Below are 454 nucleotides of genomic sequence, written 5' to 3' on the forward strand. Positions count from 1 at the left end.
ATTGTGAGTATCCTTCCCGCCTGCCTGTTTGTCAGGTTGGGGGCTTTTAGTGGCTTTGGGGTTGACCCAGTTCCAGGCGGAGGTGGGACCTGCTTCTGTGGTTGCCCTCCTGACTTGGGGGGACTGCAACCCCCCACGAGCAGCGCTGCACTGTGGGTGGGGCAGGGCATATGGTTGGGGTACCCTGAGTTGGCACCTCCCAATTGGCTGGCCCACTGAGTCAGGACTCGAGGGAGGAAGGGAACTGAAGGCCTGCCCCCTCCCCCTCCCTTCCAGCCCCCGTCGGCGAAGTATGGTGGGCGGCACACGGTGACCATGATCCCGGGAGATGGCATTGGGCCAGAGCTCATGCTGCACGTCAAGTCAGTGTTCAGGTATAGAGGGGGACCCTGAGAACGGGGCACCATGAGGGTAGCGAGCCAGTGGTGGGCAGCCCCTTGTCCTGGTGCCTGCC

The 454-nt window shown here is 63.0% G+C and overlaps 1 protein-coding gene across 1 annotated transcript in view; it reads right to left on the reverse strand.

Annotated features, from left to right (window-relative positions):
* The window catches only part of SSR4 (signal sequence receptor, delta), a 5,561-nt gene extending 5,244 nt beyond the window's left edge, over positions 1-317 (reverse strand). Inside the window, exon 1 of the mRNA XM_010856575.1 lies at positions 197-317. Within this exon, the coding sequence (XP_010854877.1) occupies positions 197-317 (121 nt within the window). The remainder of the gene's footprint in view (positions 1-196) is intronic.
* Between the last annotated feature and the right edge of the window lie 137 nt (positions 318-454).

The sequence above is a fragment of the Bison bison genome, unplaced genomic scaffold, assembly GCF_000754665.1.
Source record: "Bison bison bison isolate TAMUID 2011002044 unplaced genomic scaffold, Bison_UMD1.0 scf7180017854344, whole genome shotgun sequence".
NCBI lineage: Eukaryota > Metazoa > Chordata > Mammalia > Artiodactyla > Bovidae > Bison > Bison bison.